The sequence below is a fragment of the Pseudopipra pipra genome, chromosome 1 (genome assembly GCF_036250125.1).
Source record: "Pseudopipra pipra isolate bDixPip1 chromosome 1, bDixPip1.hap1, whole genome shotgun sequence".
Taxonomy (NCBI): domain Eukaryota; kingdom Metazoa; phylum Chordata; class Aves; order Passeriformes; family Pipridae; genus Pseudopipra; species Pseudopipra pipra.
The window spans coordinates 1,274,120-1,296,867 of record NC_087549.1 but is presented as its reverse complement, the minus strand read 5'-3'; the positions used below and the strand labels follow the sequence as shown (position 1 = coordinate 1,296,867).

The 22,748-nt window shown below is 51.7% G+C and overlaps 1 protein-coding gene across 2 annotated transcripts in view; it reads right to left on the bottom strand.

The window, feature by feature from the left end:
* Window positions 1-22,748, bottom strand: part of ZC3H3 (zinc finger CCCH-type containing 3) — a 131,019-nt gene that overhangs the window by 18,720 nt on the left and 89,551 nt on the right. For both annotated transcript variants that reach the window (XM_064640237.1, XM_064640161.1), the window contains exons 6-9: window positions 12,874-12,955; window positions 10,715-10,870; window positions 8,753-8,822; window positions 3,933-4,064 (exon numbers count right to left, since the gene is read on the bottom strand). In XM_064640237.1, the coding sequence (XP_064496307.1) occupies window positions 3,933-4,064; window positions 8,753-8,822; window positions 10,715-10,870; window positions 12,874-12,955 (440 nt within the window). The remainder of the gene's footprint in view (window positions 1-3,932; window positions 4,065-8,752; window positions 8,823-10,714; window positions 10,871-12,873; window positions 12,956-22,748) is intronic.

The following is a 22,748-nucleotide window of genomic DNA, read 5'->3' as shown; positions in this document are numbered from 1 at the left end:
CTGGAATTCCAACCCCCTGCCATGGGCAGGGACACCTCCCACTAGCCCAGGTTGCTCCAAGCCCCGTCCAACAAGGCCTTGAACAATTCCAGGATGGAGAATTCACAACCATCCAATGTCTCCTCCCGCTTCTCCCCAACCTTGGGATCACACCACTTCATCCCTCACATCCACATCCTCATCCCACCCTCTCCCAGGGAATTTCCACCCCAACAGGAGGCTCCACGTGGGAGGAGGGATGTGGAGCCAGAGAGGAGCAGCTCATTGTCTTTGGAAAACCCTGGGGAGTCCCTGGGAGAGAGGCCCCATTTCTCCCTCTCTTCCCACTTCCGGGGAAGGTCAGGGAGCTCCAGGAAAAGGGGGGACAGAGACATCCACGGTGGGAATCCTTCATGGATTCAGCTTCAACACGGATGATGCCGTGTTTAGGGATGATCCAGATATCCATGGGGATATTTGGAGCCGTGTTTCACCCACTGCTTCACCAAGATCAACTTGCAGGTCCCTCCAATCCCTTTGGGAAGCACAAAAAGGTGGAGAAATTCCCGAGCCACGACCGAGGAACCCAAGGAAATCAAGGCCCTCTCTCTGCCACCGGTTCCACCTTCTGGAAACAGAATCCCGGGATCATTTAGGTTGGAAAAGACCCCCCCAAGATCAGCGAGTCCAACCTGTGACCAACTAATTAATATTGGGGATGACATTCCCTTAATGAAGGAACTGCCCCTCTCCCAAAGGGTGGAGGGACCTTGGCCCTCTCCAGCCCAAATTCCCAGAAAAAGAGATTTGGGAGTGCCAACTTAAAGCTTTCACATGTTATCCTACATGATTCCTGATGAAGCCAGAGCAGGTTTGGCCCCAGCAGTTGGAGTTCCAGCCCACGGGATGGGTCAAAGGCCTGATCCACTTGTCCTGGAATCCTCCGAGACATCCCAGGAAGTGCTTAAGTGGCGCCGCCACCACGTCATAAATTATGGATCATAATGGACATTTTTGATGGAAGTCTGATAAAAACCAGGAATTGCTCTTTGGGGAGGGGCACGAGGAGTAAAACACCACCGGGAGAAGAGCCCCGTGTGCCGAATTCCAGCATAAAAGCATCTAAATCCCAAATTATTGCTGTCCTTCTCCGAGTTTATCCGCCCAGGACGTCGCTCCGGCGTCTCCCCCGTTCCCAGGGCAGGGAAAGGCGGAACGAGGGCAAGATTTACTCCCGGCCTAAATTATTCACCGGGAAAAGGGAGCGTTGCCTCTTTAACGAGCCGTCGTTTTTTATGGAAGCCGAGGTTAACATTTTTCCCTCGATTCAGGAGAATATTAGAAACTCTCCGGGGTCCATTTGAGGACTTTCCGCTCGGAGCAAAAGGCCCGGACTCAGCACTTTCGATATTATTTAGAGGATAAAATTAACCCTTAATGGCCCACGCTGGTATTTCTCCCTCCCCCAGTTCAATCTGGCCCTCTCAGCACTTTCTCCCCCATCCATAATTACAGGCTGCTATCCATCATCCGGAGGAGAATGCCTTCCCCGACGCTCCCAAAGTGACGCCGTAAGCACTTTTCCTAATAGAATAAATATTCTAACTATCTCTTTGATATTTTCATTTAAATTGCAATAGTTTTTTTCGAAACGAATTGGCACAGGCCCCTGCCTGCGTGGTCGGCGCCGGGCCGCAGGGGAGGCCAGCGGCGTTCCCGCGTTTTCCTTCCCGGGAATTGTTTATCCCGTCCCCTCCAAGAAGGAATTAAGCCCAGACTAATTTATTAGAGCCTCCCTCCATTGCTGCTGATGTGATGCTTGCCCTAAAACTCTCCATTTTTAGCTTTCCACCCCCCCCCCCCGGTTTTTGCTCCGTGGTGCTTTTTCCCTCGGGAAAAGGTAGGACTTGGCTGAAAGGTTGGACTTGATGGGCTTTGAGGTCTTTTCCCGACCTAAACGATCCAATTATTCCACCCAGGGTCGTGTTTGGATTCTGTTTGGAGCCTGGGACAGGTGATGACACCGCGGGGATTGGGAATGGGGCACCCACGGCTCCGCTCAGCCAACGAGGGATGGAGAAAAGGAGGAGAAAAGCCCTTTGGAGCTCCAGCACGTGGATCCAAGCATCCAACTGCCCATCCCAGCATCTTCCCTGGTGGGAAGCAGCCGAAATCGTGAGGCAGGAAGAGATCTCCAGGAGCATCAAGTCCAAGCCCAGCGTGTTTAGGGGGATGTGAATGAAAGTGTTGTCGGTTGCTGTCGGCTCACGGAAGCGGATGAACCGATCCAGGACATGGAGGAGATGGTTTTTCCATAGGAAAAGCATCCCAGAGGTGCTTCCCAGCTTCCCAGAGGAAGAGGATGGCTGCCATCCTCCCCCTGGGCTCAGGGGTGGGCCAATGCTGCACAGCAAATCATGGAATCATGGAATGGTTTGGGCGGGAAGGGACATTAAAGGTCATCCAGTTCCACTCCCTGCTGTGGGCAGGGACACCTCCTGCTATCCCAGGTTGCTCCAAACTCCCCTTGGACATTTCCAGGGATCCAGGGGCAGCCACAGCTTCTCTGGGAATTCCATTCCAGTCACTCATCACTCTCACAACCAAGAATTCCTTCCCAATATCCCATCTAACCCTGGGAAGCCATTCCCTGTGTGCTGTCCCTCCATCCCTTGTCCCCAGTCCCTCTCCAGCTCTCCTGGAGCCCCTTTAGGCCCTGGAAGGGGCTTCAAGGTCTCTCTGGATCTTTCTCTTCTCCAGAAAGATCCAGGCTGGACATTCCCAGCTCTCCCAGCCTGGCTCCAGAGCAGAGGAGCTCCAGCCTTTGGAGCATCTCCATGGGCTCCTCCGGACTCGCTCCAGCATCTCCACACCCTTGGGAGGACCCCAGTGAGGACCTGAGCTCGCTGCCACCCCCTTCTCCCCTCCCTTACAAAGAACAGGGGAGCCACAAGATGTTGGATAAACCACAACATTCCATTTTTTTTGCATTTTAAGAGCCCTAAAATCCCAGGAAAGCTGTTCTGCCTCAAGCTCTGCCCATTCCATCGCATTCCATAAGCTCATGGATGAGGCTGGAACTCTCCCCAGGGTGCACAGGAAGTCCATGCAGGACTTCACTGATCCAAACCAGAGGATCCCCAGGACCTGGAGGTGACTCCCTGAATCCCCAGGACCTGGAGGTGGCTCCATGAATCCCCAGGACCTGGAAGTGGCTCCATGAATCCCCAGGACCTGGAGGTGGCTCCCTGGATCCCCAGGACCTGGAGGTGGCTCCATGAATCCCCAGGACCTGGAGGTGGATCCATGAATCCCCAGGACCTGGAGGTGACTCTATGAATCCCCAGGACCTGGAGGTGGCTCCCTGGATCCCCAGGACCTGGAAGTGGCTCCATGAATCCCCAGGACCTGGAGGTGGTTCCATGAATCCCCAGGACCTGGAAGTGGCTCCATGAATCCCCAGGACCTGGAGGTGGGTCCATGAATCCCCAGGACCCAGAGGTGGCTCCATGAATCCCCAGGCACATCCCTGAGCTCGCCTGGGAAGGCTGGTCTTGCTCCCAAGACTAAACCACAACATTTAAACCTCAAGTTTTAACCCGGCCTGGAGCCAGCGTGGAAAACAAGCTTTAACATCCATGGATTTCCTATGGAAAACAGGGAATCACAAGCCTTTTCTTTTCCATCTGTTTAGGGGAGGGGTTTTCCGGGCAGGGGAACACGGACACCCCAGGAAGGCTCTTCCCGGGAAACCACCAGCACAACATTTATGAGCTGAAGCCTTGGATTTCATTCCTTTTTTTTTTTTTCCCCTGCCTGTAAACCCACTTTTCCACAACTCTTGGGAAAAGCAGTTCATCCACTCCGGGTGTTTTCCAGCCCCACGGCGCCGTCGGAACGTCGCTCGCGCCTTCGGACCCCGGGAAGCCGGGATAAATAAACCCCTTCCTTACCTTTTCTCCCATGGGACAATATCCCTTGAGGAAATCCTGGCACACCTCTGCCTTCCTGGACACGTAGACGTGGCTGTAGGGGCAGTTGCTGTTGCTGCAGATCCCCTTCAAGTAGTAGGAACACACTGGCATCTGGAAGAGAAACACGGATCTGGAATTATTCCGACCCCTCCCCAGAGTGGAAATAGAAACCTTTTGCCAGCCACTGATCCCAGAGGGATTTTTCAGCTCTTCCATTGGCGTCCTGCAAGGAATATCCCTGATGTTCCATGGTCTCCCGGTGTGTGAACGGGCCCGGCTCAGCATCCCTTGGGATGCTGGAGGGGTTGGAAAGCAGGGAGTGGCCACCAGGAGGGAAACCTGGAGAACGTCATTCCCAAGGGGTGATGCAGCCATGGAGATGGGAATAGCAGCAGCAGGGATCAACATCCCCTGAGGGGGTTCTGGCCACCACAAAGGCCAAAACCCCCTCCTGGGGGTCCTCCCTCTATTTGGCTTTTCCGTGGATAAAGGCTCCACGTGGTGGGTCCTAGAACTTCCACAAGGATTTTGGGGATTGTTTGCATCATTCCAAGGAACCTCCACCAAGGGCTGCGAGCGATGGGATGTCCCTGTGGGATTGCTCCAGGAGGGATGTCCCAGAGAGATATCCCAGGAGGGAGAGACAGAAAAGACAAGGAGAGCCCAGGCTCCTTTCAGATCCAGAGATTTGAGAAGGGGAGCGTTGGATCCAGAGGCACAGCCCCACTCCCACACCCCCCATTCCCAAGGTACAACAGGGAAAACCGACGGAGCAGGACCCAAACTTCACCTCGTGCCAGCTGTTGGAATTAACCCCGAATTCCCAGCCTGCTGTGATATTCCAGCATCCTTAACTCACCCCCTACCACAGGCAGAATGTGCTGAGCTGGTCCAGCTCCTCCTGCTCTGCCCACATCCCGAATTTCCTCCCTGCAGAGCATGGGATCAATCCCTCCATTCACTGGCAGCATCCCAGTCCTGCCAGTTCCTTTCCCTCTCTGGACTCCTTCCCTTCTCCTCCTGGTTCCTTTCCCTCTCCTGCTCCTTTCCCTCTCCTCCAGGCTCCTTTCCTTTTCCTCCAGGCTCCTTTCCTTCTCCTCCAGTCTCCTTTCCCACTCCTCCATGGTCCTTTCCCACTCCTCCAGATTCTTTTCTCGCTCCTCCAGGCTCCTTTCCCTCCAGGCTCCCTTCTCTCTCCTCCAGTTTCCTTTTCCAGGCTCCTTTTCCTCTCCTCCCAGCTCCTTTCCCCCTTCTCCAGCTTCCCTCTCCTCCAGGCTCTTTCTCTTCTCCTCAAGCCTCCTTTCCCTCCAGGCTCCTTTCTTTCTCCTCCAGGCTCCTTTCCCACTCCTCCAGATTCTTTTCCCTCTCCTCCAGGCTCCTTTCCCTCTCCGGACTCCTTCCCTTCTCCTCCAGGCTCCTTTTCCTGTCCTCCAGTCTCCTCTCCCTCTCCTCCAGGCTCCTTCCCTTCTCCTCCAGGCTCCTTTCCTTCTCCAGGTTCCTTTCCCTCTCCAGGCTCCTCTCCCTCTCCTCCAGCACTGCAACATTTCCAACCCTACAACAACCCCGGGCGGGGACTATCCAGGGAAAAAAAAACAACAAACCCTTATCCCTGAAGGGCACGGGGAGGGTTTGTCGGGAACTGCGAGAGAGAGGCAAGAAAACAAAAGGGACGCTCGGAAAAAAAAAAAAAAAGAAAAAAAGGGAAGAGTTTATCTTTAATTGCCTTTGAAGCGCCGACATTCCCGAAAGGACGGGGCTCGGGAAGCCGCCAACGACTCCCTTAATGCGCCTTTTGATGGAGAGCCCGAATTAGCGCTAATAAAAAGGGATAATAAAGGCGGCTCTGCCCCCGAGGCGCGGCCCCTCCCGCCCGCCGAGCCCGGGCCATTATCGAGGGGCAGCAGCTCCGCGGGTTTAATTAACCTTGTTAATTGTAAGCGGTCCGGCCGCACAAACAACCCCCGCGCGTTCCTTGGCGACGCGGGGGAGGCGCTTCCACGATCCCAAAACTCCGCGGGAGCCTCCCGACTGCTCCCGGGCTGACTTTGGAAGGTTAGGGAGGAAAAAAAAATGCTGATTCCTCGCCGAAGTCCTCAAGGGGAAAAGCTGTTGGAGCAGCTCCCCTGCGCTCCCAAACCGCCTCGCTCGCGGTTCCCGGGTTCTCTCCGTCGCTGCTGGAGGAATCCGGGGCTCTGATCCCGCCTGGAGAATTCCCTGGGCAGATGCTCCTCACCCAGGGTACTGCCCTGTGTCCCCTCTGGAGCAAAATTCCCTAACTGCCAGATTTCCCTCTCCCCCAGGCTCCTTTCCCTCTCCCCCAGGCTCCTTTCCCTCTCCACCAGGGTCTTTTGCCCCTAGACTCCTTTCCCTCTTCTCCAGCTTTCCTTCCCTCCAGGCTCCTTTCCCTCTCCTCCAGGTTCCTTTTCCTCTCCTTCTTTCCCTTTCCTTCTCCTTTCTCTCTCCTCCAGGTTCCTTTCCATCTCCTGCTCCTTTCCCTCTCCTCCAGGCTCCTTCCCCTCTCCTCCAGGATCCCTTCCCTCTCCTTTCTCTCTCCTCCAGGATCCTTTCCCTCTCCTCCAGGTTCCTCCCCCTCTCCAAGATCCTTTCCCTCTCCTCCAGGATCCTTTTCCTCTCCTCCAGGTTCCTTTCCCTCTCCTCCACATTCCTTTTCCTCTCCAGGGAAAGCTCTGGGGCAGCTGAACCCACGTGGCTTTCCCACAGAAAACTGGGATTATCCTCATTTTTCAGTGGGGAAACTGAGGCACAGGAGTGCTCCAGGGTTTCATCCTGAACCCAAAAGCTCTTGATCCTTCAGCTCCTGGAAGGGGAAAAGCTGTTGGAGCAGCTCCCCTGAGCTCCCAAACCGCCGCGCTCATGGGCACTGGATTCTCTCCGCCATTGCTGGAGGAATCCGGGGCTCTGATCCTGCCTGGAGAACTCCCTGCTCTGCCCTGCAATCCTCTGTGGAGCAAAATTCCCCTAACTGCCAGTTTTCCCTCTCCCCCAGGCTCCTTCCCTTCTCCCTCAGGCTCCTTTCCCTCTCCAGGCTCCTTTCCCTCTCCCCCAGGTTCCTTTCCCTCTTCTTCAGCTTCCCTCTCCCCCAGGCTCCTTTCCTTCTCCCCCAGGCTCCTTTCCTTCTCCCCCAGGCTCCTCTCCCTCTCCAGGCTCCTTTCCTTCTTCACCAGGCTCCTTTGCCCTCAGGCTCCTTTCCCTCTTCTCCAGCTTTCCCTTCCCTCCAGGCTCCTTTCCCTCTCCCCCAGGTTCCTTTCCCTCTTCTCCAGCTTCCCTCTCCTCCAGGCTCCTTTCCCTCTCCTCCAGGCTCCTTTCTTTCTCCTCCAGGTTCCTCTTCCTCCAGGATCTTTCTCCTTTTCTCCAGGTTCCTCTCCCTCTCCACCAGGGTCCTTTGCCCCCAGACTCCTTTCCCTCTTCTCCAGCTCTCCCTTCTCCTCCAGGCTCCTTCCCTTCTCCTCCAGTCTCCTTCCCTTCTCCTCCAGGCTCCTTTCCCTCTCCTCCAGTCTCCTTCCCTTCTCCTCCAGGCTCCTTCCCTTCTCCTCCAAGCTCCTTTCCCTCTCCTCCAGGTTCCTTTCCCTTTTTTAGACCTCTTTTAGAACCATAGGGTGGGGAGGGGCTGGGATGGAATTCCCAGAGAAGCTGCGGCTGCCCCATCCCTGGAAGTGTCCCAAGGCCAGCTCGGAGCAACCTGGGCTAGTGGAAGGTGTCCCTGCCCCTGGCAGGGGGTTGGAACTGGATGACCTTCCAAAATCCCTTCCAACCCCAACCACTCCTGTTACGACCCGCCCCAGGAAAAGAGGGGGGGGGTAACCCAGGTTTTATCAAAAATTCCTTTGGGGTGGATTAAAGTGAAACGACACTAAATAATCGGTGTATGAAAACATATATTGATAAGATTTATTTTAACAATTTTGAATCAATTGTTAACATTTTTGGGTGCTGTCATAATCAATAGGTAAGCTAACATTTTTGGGTGCTGTCATAATCAATAGGTAAGCTAACATTTTTGGGTGCTGTCATAACCTTTCTGGGGAGGAGAAAAATGCATAGGGGAGAGAAAGGCAGGATAAGAGCAAGGGAGAGTAAGGGAAAGAAAAGCTGAGAGTGGACAGATGTCCATAGTCACCGCCCACGGGGTCCAGCGATGAAACTTGATAGTTGCAGCTTCCATGTCTGTCACTTGAAGTGGTGGTCTTGATCTGCTGGGGGTGAAGGAGGGAAGCCCCCACACTCCAAGAAGTTATGAATTATCATATCCATGGTCAGTGTCACGGGCCATGCCTCGAGCCTCCAACCTCTCCCTGGGCCCTGTGCAAGAGCTGCTGTGTCTGGCCTGGCTCCCGCCTTTCAAGTTTGGCAGAGGGAGGGCGGGTCCTGATTGCTCGTCAGATGTATCAATAGTCAAAAGCCTGCAAGCTCAGCTCTTATCTTTCAGGACTTCACACCTCCAGCACTGGAGGGAGGGAGGGTCCTGATTGCTCGTCAGATGTATCAATAGTCAAAAGCCTGCAAGCTCAGCTCTTGCCTTTTCAGGACTTCACACCTTCAGCACTGGAGGGAGGGAGGGGCCCGACTGCTTATCAGAGGTATCATGCAAGTCAAAAGCCTGCAAAAGTCTCCTAGAATGCATAAATCATTAACAATTTCAGTCTCTGACAACTCCATGGTTCTGTCCTGATCCAGGAGCCTGAAAAGCTTGGGAAGCAAACCCCAAACTCAGCTGGAAACCCTCCATGAGGGAGAACCTTCCCACGTTCCCCCCGTGTCCCTCGGAATGTCCCACCGACCTTGTCCTTGGACACCTTGTGGGAAAAGGGGCAGGTCCCATCCGTCTTCTTGCACGTGCCACGGAGAAACCTGGAATTACAGCAGAGGGAGAGGGTTGAGCATGAGGTGGGTCCCAAACCACGAGGTTTTAACACGCAAACACTCGTCGTTGAGACCCTAAATTGGGGAAGGTTCCTCCTGTTGGAAGAGCAGCTGCTGATTCCCGATGGATTTGGTCCTTTCATCCTATTTGGCTGCTCCTTAGTTGGCAGAGCAAGGGCTGTACCCCAAAAATTCAGGGATGATGCTCCCAGAAGGAGAAAAGGTCCTTCCGAGAGAGCCCTGATTACCTCCAGGATGGAATCACCATCCCTGGAGTGTCCCAGGGGGAGTTTGGATGAAGCTCGGAGCAACCTGGGCTAGTGGAAAGTGTCCCTGCCTGTGGGAGGGATTGGAATTCCGTGATCTTTTGGGTCCCTTCCAACCCAACCCGTCCCATGACTCCATGATTCCGGATGAAGCACCAAGAGGAGCTCCAGGTGGGAGCGGCCAAAACCCTGGAGGAGCAGAGGCAGGCACAGGACAGATCCCAAGATCCCAAAGGATGTTTGGAGCCGGAAGTTTTCCCGGGAGCTGCCACTATGACAGGAGATTCACAAAATTAAGGGAAAAAATTCCCAAATAAGGGAAAAAGCTAAAAATTGGGACTGGGGCCAAAGGCACCAGGAGAAGGAGACACAAGACCAGGAGAAAATCAGTGTTGTCCTCCAGTGATCCACAGAAACAGGATGGGATGGAGATCCCAAAGACCTCATGGAGCAGCAATTCCTAAAGCAGGCAAGGAGCTGTGGGATGTGTTGTGGTTAAAAACCCCCATAAATCACCTTTCCCTCCTCCCTGATCTCCCACCGAGCCCGGGGCAGCTTCCAAGCGATCCCAGCCCAGCAGCAATTTTTATGGAGAAATTTACTCCGGGAGTTCATCGGCGGATTTGTCTTTCCTGCACTTTTTAAACGACTAATAATGGAGTTTAATCAACTCCTGGGCAGGTCTAACGAGCTGGCAACGGGAGTCCGTTCTCCTGGAATTAATCATCCGCTCTCGGAGCCGCGCGACGTCACTGGATGAGGGAATGGAAGCTGTTGTACGGATCCGAGCGGATCTGGGAAGTGCTGCCGCTGGAATCGCCCAGTGTGCGGTCAGGGAAGGGTCTCAAGTCCCTCAGCTCAGAAGAGAAGGATCCAGGGAGAACTTGGAGCACCTTCCAGGGCCTAAAGGGGCTCCAGGAGAGCTGGAGAGGGACTGGGGACAAGGGATGGAGGGACAGGACACAGGGAATGGCTTCCCAGGGTTAGATGGGATATTGGGAAGGAATTCTTGGCTGTGAGAGTGGGGAGGGGCTGGGCTGGAATTCCCAGAGAAGCTGTGGCTGCCCCATCCCTGGGAGTGCCCAAGGGGAGTTCGGAGCAACCTGGGATAGTGGGAGGTGTCCCTGCCCATGGCAGGGGGTTTGGAATTCCATGACCCTCAGAATTCCCTTCCAACCCAAACCACGGATGAACGAGAGCTTTATTTTCCCTGCTTTGCCAACACTTGGAAACAAATCATCAATTACTAAAGCAGGACAATTATTTCCAGGATTTTTGCTCCCAGGTGCTGGGATGGATTTCCCAGGGAAGCTGTGGCTGCCCCATCCCTGGAAGCGTCCAAGGCCAGTCTGGATGTGGCCTGGGATCAGCCTGGGATTAGTGGGAGGTGTCCCTGCCCACCGCAGGGGGTCGGAACGGGATGACCTTCCAAAATCCCTTCCAACCCCAACCACTCCACGATCCTACAACCTTTTCTTATCCTCTTCCCGCAGATCCCTCCCAACCCAAGAACACCCATCCCTGCGATCCTACAACCCTCTATCACCCTGTTTCCCTTTGGAACATCACCCCAAAGCCCGCCAACGTCCCGGCGACTTCCACATCCCTCCCCACCTGGTGCAGACGGCGACTTTGTCGGGATCGTGGATGTAGGGGCAGCTGTCGCCGCGGTTGCACTTCCCGAAGCGGTTGTAGTACATGCAATATTCCTTCTTCTTCCTCCTCTGCTTGGCCTGGCGGATGATGGCCAAGCTCCTCTGCACGGCACGGCTGGGGGACAAACACAGCCAGGGTCAACTCCACCACGGAGGCAGTTCCACGCCGCCGGGGAGCCCAAAATTCACCTCGGAGAGGGAGATGTTTGGAAGTTCAGGCTCAGAAGCTCTGAAGGATTTTTGATTTTCGGCCAGTTTTACCCCAAATCATTAAAAATCTCCAAGGTGACACCAATGAAATCCCTCCCCACCTCCACATCCTCTGATTTTATGAGTTCCCTACATTTATAAGGAATAGGATGAGGAGGAAACATCCTTTTCCACTCTGGGCTCGTGCACAAAAGGAGCCCAAAATTCACCTCGGAGAGGGAGATGTTTGGAAGTTCAGGCTCAGAAGCTCTGAAGGATTTTTGATTTTTGGCCAGTTTAACCCCAAATCATTAAAAATCTCCAAGGTGACACCCCACCTCCACATCCTCTGATTTTATGAGTTCCCTACATTTTTAGGGAGTAGGATGAGGAAGAAACATCCTTTTCCACGCTGGGCTCGTGCAACAACTTGGAGAGGGAGATGTTTGGAAGTTCAGGCTCCTAAACTCTCAAGGATTTTTGATTTTTGGCCAATTTTACCCCAAATCATTAAAAATCTTCCAAGGTGACTCCAATGAAATCCCTCTCAACCTCTACATCCTCTGATTTTATGAGCATGGAGAGGCTTCCTACATTTTTTAGGGAATAGGATGAGGAAGAAACATCCTTTTCCACTCTGGGCTCATGCACAAAAGGAGCCCAAAATTCACCTTGGAGAGGGAGATGTTTGGAAGTTCAGGCTCAGAAGCTCTGAAGGATTTTTGATTTTCGGCCAGTTTTACCCCAAATCATTAAAAATCTCCAAGGTGACACCAATGAAATCCCTCCCCACCTCCACATCCTCTGATTTTATGAGTTCCCTACATTTATAAGGAATAGGATGAGGAGGAAACATCCTTTTCCACTCTGGGCTCGTGCACAAAAGGAGCCCAAAATTCACCTCGGAGAGGGAGATGTTTGGAAGTTCAGGCTCAGAAGCTCTGAAGGATTTTTGATTTTCGGCCAGTTTAACCCCAAATCATTAAAAATCTCCAAGGTGACACCCCACCTCCATATCATCTGATTTTATGAGTTCCCTACATTTTTAGGGAGTAGGATGAGGAAGAAACATCCTTTTCCACGCTGGGCTCGTGCAACAACTTGGAGAGGGAGATGTTTGGGAGTTCAGGCTCCCAAACTCTCAAGGATTTTTGACTTTTGGCCAATTTTACCCCAAATCATTAAAAATCTCCAAGGTGACACCAATGAAATCCCTCCCCACCTCCACATCCTCTGATTTTATGAGCATGGAGAGGCTTCCTACATTTTTTAGGGAATAGGATGAGGAAGAAACATCCTTTTCCACTCTGGGCTCATGCACAAAAGGAGCCCAAAATTCACCTTGGAGAGGGAGATGTTTGGAAGTTCAGGCTCAGAAGCTCTGAAGGATTTTTGATTTTCGGCCAATTTTACCCCAAATCATTAAAAATCTCCAAGGTGACACCTTACCTTGGAGAAGGAAAGGAAAGGAAAAGGAAAAGGAAAAGGAAAAGGAAAAGGAAAAGGAAAAGGAAAAGGAAAAGGAAAAGGAAAAGGAAAAGGAAAAGGAAAAGGAAAAGGAAAAGGAAAAGGAAAAGGAAAAGGAAAGAAAAACCTGCAGGTTTGAAGGGTTAAATTGGGATGAGGGAGAAGCTGCAAAATGCCTGTTGAGGATAATGTAGTTGATTTAAAAAGGGATTTTCCAAGCAGGATTTGCTCCCAGAAAGGTGCAGCTTTCCATTAATAACCTTTCCAACCTCTCCCAAGCAGAATCCACGGCTTGAAATCCCAGCTTTCCCGTGCCTTTCTGCTGGAAGTTACAACCACCTGGAAGCAGAAGCCGAGGAAAAGCAGCGGCTGCGGCGTCACCAGATAATTATCCAGTTAAACTCGAGCTCCCAACAGCCTCCTGAGCACGAATCCAGAGGGGGATTCCCTGGGAATACCGACCTGGCGATGTATCGGCAGGAGGAGGATCGGTTCAGGCCGGAGGGAGAGACGCCGGGACTGGGCATGGAGTGCAACCTCAGAGCTGGGAACGAGAGAAAAACATGGATCACTCCTGGGAATCGAGGCATTTTATAGGAATTCATAGAGCCCTCGGGATCTTTGATCCATAAGAATGATCGGAGGGATGGGATGGGTCAGAATGGGTCTGCTGTGAGGAAAGGCTCAGAGAGGTGGGAATGTCCGGCCTGGAGAAGGGAAGGATTCAGGGAAACCTGAGAGCCCCTTCCAGGGCCTAAAGGGGCTCCAGGAGAGCTGGAGAGGGACTTGGGACAAGGGATGGAGGGATAGGACACAGGGAATGGCTTCCCAGGGTTAGATGGGATATTGGGAAGGAATTCTTGGCTGGGAGGGTGGGGAGGGGCTGCGATGGAATTCCCAGAGAAGCTGTGGCTGCCCCAGCCCTGGAAGTGTCCAAGGGGAGGTTGGAGCAACCTGGGATAGCAGGAGGTGTCCCTGACCACGGCAGGGGGTTGGAATGAGATGATCTTTCCACTCCCTTCCCACCCAAACCATTCCATGATTCCCGGACCTCACCGTTCCACCCAAAGCAGCTCCCAGATGGAGCATCCTGGATGGATGAGGATGCTCCCCATGGACCTCCACGCAAGGCCGGGACTTTCGGGAGAGCCCCAGCACCACAAGTGCTCCTTTCCCGCTCCAAACCCCACAGGGATCTTCCCCTTTTCATCTCCCAAATGAGCCCAAGCACATCCCGGAGCATCTCCAGGGAAAACCGGCTCCGACTGGCGCGCACGGAATCAAATCAGCCTTGACCAGGGCAGGAAAGAACGAGTCGGCAAACGAGGCTGTATCCAACTTTTCCAGGTGGTGGGAAGCGCCTCAGTCACTCACCTGCCAGCGGGAATGAGCGATTGGAATTTGATGGCTCGGCTGCCGGCGTCGGCACAGCCCCAGCTGTTCCCTCCACGCATCAAATTCCATCCAGGAGCCCCCACAGGGAGGTTTTATTCCCTGGTTTTTTTTATCTTCCCCCTCTTCCCAGGGTGTGGGAGCAGATTTCCCGCTCGGATTTAGTTCTACGACAACTCCGGGTTGCTCCAGAGATGCGCCGGGATTTCTGGTTGCCCTCCCAGAGACGGATCCAGGTTAAAATCCCACCAATCTGGAGCATCCTCAGCCCCCCTCTGGAATGATGTTTAATGCTCCAAGCTCAGCAGGATGGGATACACCAGGAATCCGCTCCCCAGGGCAGCAGAAAATCCCTGTAAATATTTAATATTTCGGAATAAAAGCGGAAATTGGGGATGATCATGGAATGGTTAAGGTTGGATCACAGAATCATGGAATGGTTGGGGTTGGATCACAGAATCATGGAATGGTCAGGGTTGGATCACAAAACTATGGAATGGTTGGGGTTGGATCATGGAGTCATGGAATGGTCAGGGTTGGATCACAGAATCATGGGATGGTTGGGGTTGGATCACAGAATCATGGAATGGCTAGGGTTGGATCACAAAACCATGGAATGGTTAAGGTTGGATCACAGAATCATGGAATGGTCAGGGTTGGATCACAAAACCATGGAATGGTTAAGGTTGGATCACAGAATCATGGAATGGTTGGGGTTGGATCACAGAATCATGGAATGGTTGGGGTTGGATCACAAAACCATGGAATGGTTAAGGTTGGATCACAAAACTATGGAATGGTTAAGGCTGGATCACAGAATCATGGGATGGTTGGGGTTGGATCACAAAACTATGGAATGGTTGGGGTTGGATCACAAAACTATGGAATGGTCAGGGTTGGATCACAGAATCATGGAATGGTTAAGATTGAATCACGGAATCATGGAATGGTTGGGGTTGGATCACAAAAAACTATGGAATGGTTGGGGTTGGATCACAGAATCATGGAATGGTTGGGGTTGGATCACAAAAAACTATGGAATGGTTGGGGTTGGATCACAGAATCATGGAATGGTAGGGATCACAGAATCCAGGGGGGTTGATATTCCAGACGTTTCAGGAGGCCCAAAGAGCCTAAATTTGGATTTTTGGAGTGCTTGCCAACTTGGAATTCCCAGTTGGAGCCGCTCCCAAGAGATTTGCATTAATAAATCCATTAATAAATCAATTTTCCTGGCAGTGGAGGGTGTATCCATGGCATTGGAAGTGGGGGGAAACTGGGATTTCAGAAGATACCGGAGAGTGGGATGAGGGTTAAATCCCAACATCGGGAGCTGGAATTTGCTGCAGTCTGGCCTAAATCCAATAAAAAGCTGGAATGACACCCCCAGGGTTAACTTTGGGATCTGGTTTGGGATCCAGACACAACACTGGGCACATCCCGCTCCCGAATCCATCCCGGTTTCCTCCTCAATTGCTTCCCAAGCAGGTCAAGAGCCAGATGAGGAGGGCGACTCATCCTTCCTTGATATTCCAAAAGGGATTTCAGGAAATGCCAGGGCAAGTTGCTCCCAAGAGATTTGCATTAATAAATCCATTAATAAATCAATTTTCCTGGCAGTGGAGGGTGTATCTGTGGCGTTGGAATTGGGGGGAAACTGGGATTTCAGAAGACATTGGAGAGCGAGATGAGGATTAAATCCCAACATCGGGAGCTGGAATTCGCTGCAGTCTGGCCTAAATCCAATAAAAAGCTGGAATGACATCCCCAGGGTTAACTTTGGGATCTGGTTTGGGATCCAGACACAACACTGGGCACATCCCGCTCCCGAATCCATCCCGGTTTCCTCCTCAATTGCTTCCCAAGCAGGTCAAGAGCCAGATGAGGAGGGCGACTCATCCTTCCTTGATATTCCAAAAGGGATTTCAGGAAGTGCCAGGGCAAGTTCCTCCCCTGAGAACGCTCTGAGGCAGTGGGAACGACATGGAGAAGGGTGGGGGAGGCGGCAAAAAAAGGCAGGAAAACAAGAAAAGCCACCGGGAAGAACACACGGACACCAGTGGGATCTCTCATCCCCCGCAGGAGGAACAAGTGGTTTTCCCTCCCCCCCTTTCCTGATGATTCCGTCGGTCGGAAGAGCAGCATCCATAAGGAAACCCACAGCCCGTGGAAAAGCAGTTGTTTCTCTCTCCATGCATCATCCCAACCTGACGCCGGCAGCTCCCGGTGATCGTTGTACCTAATCCAGGCGGGAGACTCCGCGCGCGGCTCTGGAGGGAGCGGGAGCTGTCGTGTTCATTAAATGCATGATTACAGCCGTGATTAATGGCAGGGGCTCCTGCCCAACTCTTGCCTGGTTTTTTTTTCCACCCCCTCCCTGCTCCTCTGGAGGAATCCGCAGCCGAGCGGCGTTTTCCGCGGCCTGACATTCCAAGCTTCCGACGGAAAAGGGGGGAAAAGGCAGGATTTGTCCCCGGCGACGGCTCCGCGACCACAAGTCATGGTTCAAACAAGGACGTCGGGTTAAAGGAGTTAATTAAGGCCTTTCCATATCCCTAATCCCACATTACAGCTCAAGGGGGACCCAAGTCCATCTCCTGTATCCTGGTTTCTTTCCCATAATCCCAAAGCACAGCTGAAGAACTTTTCATATCCCTAATCCCAAAACACATCTGAAGGGGACCCAGATCCATCTCCAGCATCCTGGTTTCTTTCCCATAATCCCAAAACACAGGTCAATGGGATCCAGGTCCAGATCCATCTCCTGCATCCTGTTTTTTTTTTCCATAATCTCAAAACAGATCAATGGGATCCATGTCCAGCATCCACCTCCTGTGATGTCCTGGATCCATGTCCTGGGATCCATCTCCTGCATGCCAGGTTTTATCCATAATCCCAAAGCACAGCTCAAGACCTTTCCATATCCCTAATCCCAAAACACATCTCAGGGGGGTCCAAGTCCATCTCCTGCATCCTGGTTTCTTTTCCATAACCCCAAAATGCACCTCAGGGGGATCCAAGTCCACCTCCTGTATCCTGTTTTTTTCCATGACCCCAAAGCACAGCTCAAGGCCCAAAATCCTTCTCCTCCAAGGAAAAGTTGGCAGAGATTTACCACAGGAACTGCCCATGGGAGCAACATTTGGTGCTTTCCAGCATTCCCACATGGACACCGGGATGCTTCCACCCAGTCCAACACCCCTGCTCAGCTCCCCATCCCCCAGGCCACAAACATAACCCCGCGAAGAACATTTGGAATATTCCTTGGAAATGTTTCCCCCAGGGTGGAGAACTGAAATGGCCAAAAAAAGGGAGAAGTGGCAAAAATTGGGATGTGTTGGGGCCAAGGGATGGGAAAGAGGGGGAGGACACGGTTGGAATGACGAGTGTTGGGAGTTGATCCCATTGCTGCCCATCATCTTCCACTGCCCCAAGGGAGGGATAATTCATGGAAATCCATGGAAATGAACAGGGTTTGACCCAAGCAATGCCAGGCAGGTGCTCAGCTCCACTTCCCGGCGCTCTGACTCGGGAATGTCCACAGCGGGGCCATCCCGTTTTCCCACTATTTTTTGCCATCCACTATACTCATCATTCCAACTGTGTCCTCCCCCTCCTTCCCATCCCTTGGCCCCAACACATCCCAATTTTTGCCAGTTCTCCCTTTTTTTCCCCCTATTTAATTTTTCCACCCTGCTTCTTTCCCTCCCTGTGCAGGATTTCCATAAATCCTCCTTGATTTGGGACACGGGAAGCAGATGGACAACAACGGGCTCAACACTCGTCGTTCCAACAACGTCCATCCACTCAGCCTCTTCCCACACAACCTCGGCCCTCTGGAAAAAACTTCCTTGAGCCACTCCAGCTCCTTTAACAAGTTCCCATTATCCCTCTTCGGGAAGAGCCGAGCGATTCATTTCCCGAGTCCCCTCTCGGCTTTTCTTGCTGAAGCCAAAGTTTCGAGGCCGAGCTCCGGGAAATTTATTTCCTTAATTATTATTCATTTAAGAGGGTTCCGCGGATTCCGAGGATCAGCACTCGCAGCTGCCGGGGGTAATTTATTTCCCTCGCCAGAGAGAAACAAGCCCTCGTTCCGGAAAAGGTACCGGCAAAAAAAAAGGGATGAGCTGCTTGTTGGATTTTCCCCGTTTTCCCGCCTGTGTCCCAGGAATGGGGTGGGTGGTCCTGAGGGTTTTATTAATGAAGAAACCTCAATTAATGAGCTCCAGGTTCCATGTTCTGTCAGCAGATGATGGGAAGGAGCCTGGAGTAAGATCCGATTCCTGAAATTCCAGAGTTGAGGGATTGGGGGTCAAAAGGGGGGAAGGGTTTGAGGAATCCTAAAGAAAAGGGATTGAGATTGGAGGGGCCAAAGGGTGGAGATCAAGAGGGATAAGGCAGAGCAATCCCAAAATCATGGGATTGAGTGTGGAAAGGGTTAAGGGATTGATTTTAAGGGGGTCAAGGGATTGAGGAATCCCAAAACCAAGGGATTGGGACTGAAAGGGATCAAAGGATTGAGCTCAAAGGAGTCAAGGGATTGAGGAATCCCAAAGACAAGGGATTGATATTGGAGGGGCCAAAGGGTCAAGAGCAAGAGAGATAAGGCAGAGCAATCCCAAAACCATGGGATTGAGTGTGGAAAGAGTCAAGGGATGGAGCTCAAAGGGGTCAAGGGATTGAGGAATCCCAAAACCAAGGGATTGGGACTGAAAGGGACCAAGGGATTGAGATGGAAGGGGTCAAGGGATTGAGATTGAAGGGGCCAAGGGATCCCATAATCCCAAAGACAAGGCACTGAGATTAACTGTAAAGGGGTCAAGGGATTGAGGAATCCCAAAAACAAGGCACTGACCCCAAAAGGGGCCAAGGGATTGATCTCAAAAGAGTCAAGGGATTGAGCAATCCCAAAACCAAGGGATTGAGGTTGGAGGGCCAAAGGATTGAGCTCAAGAGGGGTAAGGCAGAGCAATCCCAAACCCATGGGATTTACTCTGGAGGGATTAAGGGATTGAGCTCAAAGGCGACAAGGGATGGAGAAATCCCAAAACCAAGGGATTGAGACTGAAGGGCCAAGGGATCCCACAATCCCAAAGACAAGGCACTGAGATTGAGTGAGCAGGGAATTGAGCTCAAAGGGGGTAAGGGATTGAGGAATCCCAAAAACAAGGGATTGACCTCAAAGGAGTCAAGGGATAGAGAAATCCCAAACTCAAGGGATTGAGATTGAAGGGGCCAAGGGATCCCACAGTCCCAAAGACAAGGCACTGAGATTGAAGGGGCCATGGAATTGAGCTGAAAAAGGATCGAAGAATCCCAAAACCATGGGATTGACTGTAAAAAAGTCAAGGGATTGAGAAATCCCAAAACAAGGGATTGAGATTGGAGGGCCAAAGGATTGAGCTCAAGAGGGGTAGGACAGAGCAATCCCAAATCATGGGATTTACTCTGGAGGGATTAAGGAATTGAGCTCAAAGTGGATAAGGGATTGAGCAATCCCAAAACCAAGGGATTGAGACTGAAGGGGCCAGGGGATCCCACAATCCCAAAGACAAGGCACTGACATTGAAGGGGCCATGGAATTGAGTTCAAAGGGGGTAAGGGATTGAGGAATCCCAAAACAATGGGATTGATTGTAAAGGGGTCAAGGGATAGAGAAATCCCAAAAACAAGGCACTGACCCCAAAAGGGGCCAAGGGATTGATCTCAAAGGAGTCAAGGGATTGAGCAATCCCAAAACCAAGGGATTGAGGTTGGAGGGCCAAAGGATTGAGCTCAAGAGGGGTAAGGCAGAGCAATCCCAAACCCATGGGATTTACTCTGGAGGGATTAAGGGATTGAGCTCAAAGGTGACAAGGGATGGAGAAATCCCAAAACCAAGGGATTGAGACTGAAGGGCCAAGGGATCCCACAATCCCAAAGACAAGGCACTGAGACTGAGGGAGCAGGGAATTGCGTTCAAAAAGGATTGAGGAATCCCAAACCCATGGGATTGATTGTAAAGGGGTCGAGGGCTTGAAGAATCCCAAAACCGAGGGATTGAGATTGGAGGGCCAAAGGACTGAGCTCAAGACGGGTAAAGCAGAGCAATCCCAAACCCATGGGATCTACTCTGGAGGGATTAAGGAATTGAGCTCAAAGGGAACAAGGGATTGAGGAAGCCCAAAATGAAGGGATTGAGATTGAAGGGGTCAAGGGATCCCACAATCCCAAAGACAAGGCACTGAGATTGAGTGAGCAGGGAATTGAGCTCAAAGGGGGTAAGGGATTGAGGAATCCCAAAAACAAGGGATTGACCTCAAAGGAGTCAAGGGATAGAGAAATCCCAAAACCAAGGGATTGAGACTGAAGGGCCAAGGGATTCCACAATCCCAAAGACAAGGCACTGAGACTGAGGGAGCCAAGGAATTGAGCTCAAATGGGGTAAGGGATTGAGGAATCCCAAAACCATGGGATTGACTGTAAAGGGGTCAAGGGATTGGGGAATCCCAAAAACAAGGCACTGACCCCAAAAGGGGCCAAGGGATTGATCTCAAAAGAGTCAAGGGATTGAGCATTCCCAAAAACAAGGGATTGTGATTGAAGGGGCCAAGGGATCCCACAATCCCAAAGACAAGGCACTGAGATTGAAGGGGCCATGGAATTAAGCTCAAAAAGGATTGAGGAATCCCAAACCCATGGGATTGACTGTAAAGGGGTCAAGGGATTGAGGAATCCCAAACCCAAGGGACTGAGCTCAAAAGGGGCCAAGGGATTGACACATGTTGGCTTCAGAGGGCTTAAACCTCCACCTTTGGGAGCTCAGCAATCCAAGGCTCTGGATCCAACAGCCATGGATCAAAACTGGAAACCCCAACAAACAAAATCCCACTGCTCTAGGGGCCGGTTCCCGCCTTTACCTCCCCAAACCCACCGGCCTTTCTCCCACCAAGCACCTCCCAAGAGCTCAAAACCTCCCTGGAGGATGAGGAAAATCACACAGGGGAGGATTTGCCCATGAAAAAAAGCAACCTGGACGCTTGGAAAACCCCTTGGAGTCAGCCCCAGCTGCCGGCGTGCAATTCCTGCCTCCAGAGCCACGCCGAGATTGGGGTCAGGGCCCGTTTCCGGACAACGTCCAACCTTAAATTGGTTTCTGTTGCTTTCAATCTTGTCTTTTTCCTTCTGTTTTTCCTCGTGAAACGTTACATTGCCCAGGACCTTTTGCTTCCTTCCCAGATTTCATGGAAATTCCTCGAGTGTCTGAAAAACTCTTTAGCGGGAAAGAAGGAAGGGAAACCCAATTATTCTGCTTGTTTAATTAACTTCCACCCCACCCCACTGCCCGTTTCCTAACGCTTCTCCAAAGGGAAAAAATATATCCTTGTTGAAATGCCAATTATCCCGGAGGAAAAGGGTTTTTCCACGTGGGATTCCACATCTTTGTCCTGTGCTGGGATGAGCGGTGACTGTTGGAGTTCTGTTTTGAGGCTTCTGCATCCTTGATGGAGCTACAAATTAGGCCAAATCCAAGCTCCCACTCCAGTGGTTTGTGTTATTCCTGCATTTCGCTTGTGGGCTTCCGTGGAAGTCGCGGGAATTCCTTTGGGAGCGGATCCACAGGTGTGACGAGAGCGCAGTTCCCAGTTCTCAGCAGCTGCCCCCGAAACACGAATCGCTCCAGGGGGAGGGTTTTTACACCCAAAACATTCCCCAAAAATTACTCCTGGAATGACAGTGACACTACCCTGGTTCCTAAATTGAGTGTTTTCCTTGTCTCTCCATCACTGACGAAGGAAGTTATGGAAAAACCACGGCAAACTCCCGCTCTTCCCGTTGCTCCAGGAGATGGATGAGACACTCCAGCGCTTCCGGGAATCCCAGGATTGCATCCAAGGGGGGCAGGAAGTGCATTCCCAGGACCAAATTTTAACTCGTCATCAATAAATTCCTCGATGGGAACGCGGATGGATCAGCCAGGGACAACCAGTATCGCATTCCTTTATTGTGGAGGCAAAACACCACCCCGATAAATCCAGGGAAACTGAAAAATTAGAAGCCACTGGAAGCAAACTCCGAGTTATTAAACCATCAGGAGGGTTTTCCTTCTCTCCGCTGTTCCAAACACACGGAGTCCGGTGCGGGAAGGGAAGGAAAAGCTGGGTTTTTTCCCTGTCTTTTAAAGAAACTTTGGCAAGTGTTGAAAACCTTGAGTAAATGTGGGAAGGTTTGTAGATGACGAGAACACACAAACCAGCCCCAGTTATCCCAAAGGAAGAGATGCCAGTGCCTGTGGAATTCCCTCTCGGGAAGGAGGAGGAATTATGGGGAGAGACGGAAGATGACCCGGAAATCCCGACGGTTCCTCGGGTTTTACGGTTCCAACCCCAACGTGGAAGGGGAAGGAGAATAAGCAAAAAAAAGCGGCAAAATCAGAAATATCCTTCAAAAAATAATTCCCCGGGTTTGGTTTTCCCAGTTTAACCTTCCCCCCAAAAACCATCAGTAAACCAGTAATGGAGCAAAAATAGTTGAGACCGAGCAGAAACTCAAAAAAAAAGACTTTAAATCCACTTTAAACCTGCTCTTCCCTAAGAGGCCTCAAATCCAGGAGGAGCTGAAACACGGATTTAAGTGAAGCTCAACGGGAAGTTGGGAGCTGTGTTGGAATTCTGTCTTTCAGGGTTATCTGCACAACGATCCTCCCAAATTTTTTGGTCAATATTGAACAGGGTTTGATGAGCATCTCTGACCTTTTGAAGTCGCTCTTCCTTCTGCCATTTGAAGTCACTCAAGGCTTTGCTCAGGTTCTAAGAAGAACCGAGTTTAACGGCGCAGATTTACGAGCCTGAACTAAGCCCGGCTTAAGAGAAACATCAATTTTCTTAAACATCCTGTTTCTTCAACGTTCTTTCCCCTTTGGTGCTCCTGCAAAGCAGGAACAGCTCCTGGCACCCACAGGATGC